General features: G+C 38.3%; 1 protein-coding gene across 1 annotated transcript in view; it reads right to left on the reverse strand.

Moving 5' to 3' along the window:
• Positions 1-3,329: 3,329 nt before the first annotated feature.
• Positions 3,330-5,371, reverse strand: part of LOC137630042 (divergent protein kinase domain 2A-like) — a 48,505-nt gene continuing 46,463 nt past the window's right edge. Inside the window, exon 6 of the mRNA XM_068361534.1 lies at positions 3,330-3,386. Within this exon, the coding sequence (XP_068217635.1) occupies positions 3,330-3,386 (57 nt within the window). The remainder of the gene's footprint in view (positions 3,387-5,371) is intronic.

The following is a 5,371-nucleotide window of genomic DNA, read 5'->3' on the forward strand; positions in this document are numbered from 1 at the left end:
TTTTTGGATTTTTGGGCCACAGGGCCGGACCTGCGGATTTTCCACTGAAAATATGGGAAAAGTTAAATTCCTCCTATAGCCCTTATAATTACGCCAAACTTTCTAAACGTGCACAAACACATTAAATACCTCTAAAGTGACTCCCTGAATCAATTTGGGACATAGATTGACATATTGAAATTTTTTGGATTTTTGGGCCACAGGGCCGGACCTGCGGATTTTCCACTGAAAATATGAAAAAAGTTAAATTCCTCCTATAGCCCTTATAATTACGCCAAACTTTGTAAACGTGCACAAACACATTAAATACCTCTAAAGTGACTCCCTGAATCAATTTGGGACATAGATTGACATATTGACATTTTTTGGAATTTTGAGCCACAGGACCGGACCTGCGGATTTTCCACTGAAAATATGGGAAAAGTTAAATTCCTCCTATAGCCCTTTTAATTACGCCAAACTTTGTAAACGTGCACAAACACATTAAATACCTCTAAAGTGACTCCCTGAATCAATTTGGGGCATAGATTGACATATTGACATTTTTTGGATTTTTGGGCCACAGGGCCGGACCTGCGGATTTTCCACTGAAAATATGGGAAAAGTTAAATTCCTCCTATAGCCCTTTTAATTACGCCAAGCTTTGTAAACGTGCACAAACACATTAAATACCTCTAAAGTGACTCCCTGAATCAATTTGGGGCATAGATTGACATATTGACATTTTTTGGATTTTTGGGCCACAGGGCCGGACCTGCGGATTTTCCACTGAAAATATGAAAAAAGTTAAATTCCTCCTATAGCCCTTATAATTATGCCAAACTTTGTAAATTTGCACAAACACATTAAATTCCTCTAAAGTGACTCCCTGAATCAATTTGGGACATAGATTGACATATTGACATTTTTTGGATTTTTGGGCCACAGGGCCGGACCTGCGGATTTCCCACTGAAAATATGGGAAAAGTTAAATTCCTCTTATAGCCCTTATAATTACGCCAAACTTTGTAAACGTGCACAAACACATTAAATACCTCTAAAGTGACTCCCTGAATCAATTTGGGGCATAGATTGACATATTGACATTTTTTGGATTTTTGGGCCACAGGGCCGGACCTGCGGATTTTCCACTGAAAATATGGGAAAAGTCCTTATAATTACGCCAAACTTTGTAAACGTGCACAAACACATTAAATACCTCTAAAGTGACTCCCTGAATCAATTTGGGACATAGATTGACATATTGACATTTTTTGGATTTTTGGGCCACAGGGCCGGACCTGCGGATTTTCCGCTGAAAATATGGGAAAAGTTAAATTCCTCCTATAGCCCTTATAATTACGCCAAACTTTGTAAACGTGCACAAACACATTAAATACCTCTAAAGTGACTCCCTGAATCAATTTGGGACATAGTTTGACATATTGACATTTTTTGGATTTTTGGGCCACAGGGCCGGACCTGCGGATTTTCCACTGAAAATATGGGAAAAGTTAAATTCCTCCTATAGCCCTTAAAATTACGCCAAACTTTGTAAACGTGCACAAACACATTAAATACCTCTAAAGTGACTCCCTGAATCAATTTGGGACATAGATTGACATATTGACATTTTTTGGATTTTTGGGCCACAGGGCCGGACCTGCGGATTTTCCGCTGAAAATATGGGAAAAGTTAAATTCCTCCTATAGCCCTTATAATTACGCCAAACTTTGTAAACGTGCACAAACACATTAAATACCTCTAAAGTGACTCCCTGAATCAATTTGGGACATAGATTGACATATTGACATTTTTTGGATTTTTGGGCCACAGGGCCGGACCTGCGGATTTTCCACTGAAAATATGGGAAAAGTTAAATTCCTCCTATAGCCCTTATAATTACGCCAAACTTTCTAAACGTGCACAAACACATTAAATACCTCTAAAGTGACTCCCTGAATCAATTTGGGACATAAATTGACATATTGACATTTTTTGGATTTTTGGGCCACAGGGCCGGACCTGCGGATTTTCCACTGAAAATATGGGAAAAGTTAAATTCCTCCTATAGCCCTTATAATTACGCCAAACTTTGTAAACGTGCACAAACACATTAAATACCTCTAAAGTGACTCCCTGAATCAATTTGGGTCATAGATTGACATATTGACATTTTTTGGAATTTTGAGCCACATGGCCGGACCTGCGGATTTTCCACTGAAAATATGTGAAAAGTTAAATTCCTCCTATAGCCCTTATAATTACGCCAAACTTTGTAAACGTGCACAAACACATTAAATACCTCGAAAGTGACTCCCTGAATCAATTTGGGACATAGATTGACATATTGACATTTTTTGGATTTTTGGGCCACAGGGCCGGACCTGCGGATTTTCCACTGAAAATATGGGAAAAGTTAAATTCCTCCTATAGCCCTTATAATTACGCCAAACTTTGTAAACGTGCACAAACACATTAAATACCTCTAAAGTGACTCCCTGAATCAATTTGGGGACATAGATTGACATATTGACATTTTTTGGATTTTTGGGCCACAGGGCCGGACCTGCGGATTTTCCACTGAAAATATGGGAAAAGTTAAATTCCTCCTATAGCCCTTATAATTACGCCAAACTTTGTAAACGTGCACAAACACATTAAATACCTCTAAAGTGACTCCCTGAATCAATTTGGGACATAGATTGACATATTGACATTTTTTGGATTTTTGGGCCACAGGGCCGGACCTGCGGATTTTCCACTGAAAATATGGGAAAAGTTAAATTCCTCCTATAGCCCTTATAATTACGCCAAACTTTGTAAACGTGCACAAACACATTAAATACCTCTAAAGTGACTCCCTGAATCAATTTGGGACATAGATTGACATATTGACATTTTTTGGATTTTTGGGCCACAGGGCCGGACTTGCGGATTTTCCACTGAAAAAATGGGAAAAGTTAAATTCCTCCAATAGCCCTTATAATTACGCCAAACTTTCTAAACGTGCACAAACACATTAAATACCTCTAAAGTGACTCCCTGAATCAATTTGGGACATAGATTGACATATTGACATTTTTTGATTTTTGGGCCACAGGGCCGGACCTGCGGATTTTCCACTGAAAATATGAAAAAGTTAAATTCCTCCTATAGCCCTTATAATTACACCAAACTTTGTAAACGTGCACAAACACATTAAATACCTCTAAAGTGACTCCCTGAATGAATTTGGGACATAGATTGACATATTGACATTTTTTGGATTTTTGGGCCACAGGGCCGGACCTGCGGATTTTCCACTGAAAATATGGGGAAAAGTTAAATTCCTCCTATAGCCCTTATAATTACGCCAAACTTTCTAAACGTGCACAAAACACATTAAATACCTCTAAAGTGACTCCCTGAATAAATTTGGGACATAGATTGACATATTGAAATTTTTTGGATTTTTGGGCCACAGGGCCGGACCTGCGGATTTTCCACTGAAAATATGAAAAAAGTTAAATTCCTCCTATAGCCCTTATAATTACGCCAAACTTTGTAAACGTGCACAAACACATTAAATACCTCTAAAGTGACTCCCTGAATCAATTTGGGACATAGATTGACATATTGACATTTTTTGGAATTTTGAGCCACAGGACCGGACCTGCGGATTTTCCACTGAAAATATGGGAAAAGTTAAATTCCTCCTATAGCCCTTTTAATTACGCCAAACTTTGTAAACGTGCACAAAACACATTAAATACCTCTAAAGTGACTCCCTGAATCAATTTGGGGTCATAGATTGACATATTGACATTTTTTGGATTTTTGGGCCACAGGCCGGACCTGCGGATTTTCCACTGAAAATATGGGAAAAGTTAAATTCCTCCTATAGCCCTTTTAATTACGCCAAGCTTTGTAAACGTGCACAAACACATTAAATACCTCTAAAGTGACTCCCTGAATCAATTTGGGGCATAGAGTTGACATATTGACATTTTTTGGATTTTTGGGCCACAGGGCCGGACCTGCGGATTTTCCACTGAAAATATGAAAAAAGTTAAATTCCTCCTATAGCCCTTATAATTATGCCAAACTTTGTAAATTTGCACAAACACATTAAATTCCTCTAAAGTGACTCCCTGAATCAATTTGGGACATAGATTGACATATTGACATTTTTTGGATTTTTGGGCCACAGGCCGGACCTGCGGATTTCCCACTGAAAATATGGGAAAAGTTAAATTCCTCTTATAGCCCTTATAATTACGCCAAACTTTGTAAACGTGCACAAACACATTAAATACCTCTAAAGTGACTCCCTGAATCAATTTGGGGCATAGATTGACATATTGACATTTTTTGGATTTTTGGGCCACAGGGCCGGACCTGCGGATTTTCCACTGAAAATATGGGAAAAGTCCTTATTATTACGCCAAACTTTGTAAACGTGCACAAACACATTAAATACCTCTAAAGTGACTCCCTGAATCAATTTGGGACATAGATTGACATATTGACATTTTTTGGATTTTTGGCCACAGGGCCGGACCTGCGGATTTTCCACTGAAAATATGGGAAAAGTTAAATTCCTCCTATAGCCCTTAAAATTACGCCAAACTTTGTAAACGTGCACAAACACATTAAATACCTCTAAAGTGACTCCCTGAATCAATTTGGGACATAGATTGACATATTGACATTTTTTGGATTTTTGGGCCACAGGGCCGGACCTGCGGATTTTCCACTGAAAATATGGGAAAAGTTAAATTCCTCCTATAGCCCTTATAATTACGCCAAACTTTGTAAACGTGCACAAAACACATTAAATACCTCTAAAGTGACTCCCTGAATCAATTTGGGACATAGATTGACATATTGACATTTTTTTGGATTTTTGGGCCACAGGGCCGGACCTGCGGATTTTCCACTGAAAATATGGGAAAAGTTAAATTCCTCCTATAGCCCTTATAATTACGCCAAACTTTGTAAACGTGCACAAACACATTAAATACCTCTAAAGTGACTCCCTGAATCAATTTGGGACATAGATTGACATATTGACATTTTTGGATTTTTGGGCCACAGGGCCGGACCTGCGGATTTTCCACTGAAAATATGGGAAAAGTTTAATTCCTCCTATAGCCCTTTTAATTACGCCCAAACTTTGTAAACGTGCACAAACACATTAAATACCTCTAAAGTGACTCCTGAATCAATTTGGGACATAAATTGACATATTGACATTTTTTGGATTTTTGGGCCACAGGGCCGGACCTGCGGATTTTCCACTGAAAATATGGGAAAAGTTAAATTCCTCCTATAGCCCTTATAATTACGCCAAACTTTGTAAACGTGCACAAACACATTAAATACCTCTAAAGTGACTCCCTGAATCAAT

Source organism: Palaemon carinicauda, chromosome 38, assembly GCF_036898095.1.
Source record: "Palaemon carinicauda isolate YSFRI2023 chromosome 38, ASM3689809v2, whole genome shotgun sequence".
NCBI lineage: Eukaryota > Metazoa > Arthropoda > Malacostraca > Decapoda > Palaemonidae > Palaemon > Palaemon carinicauda.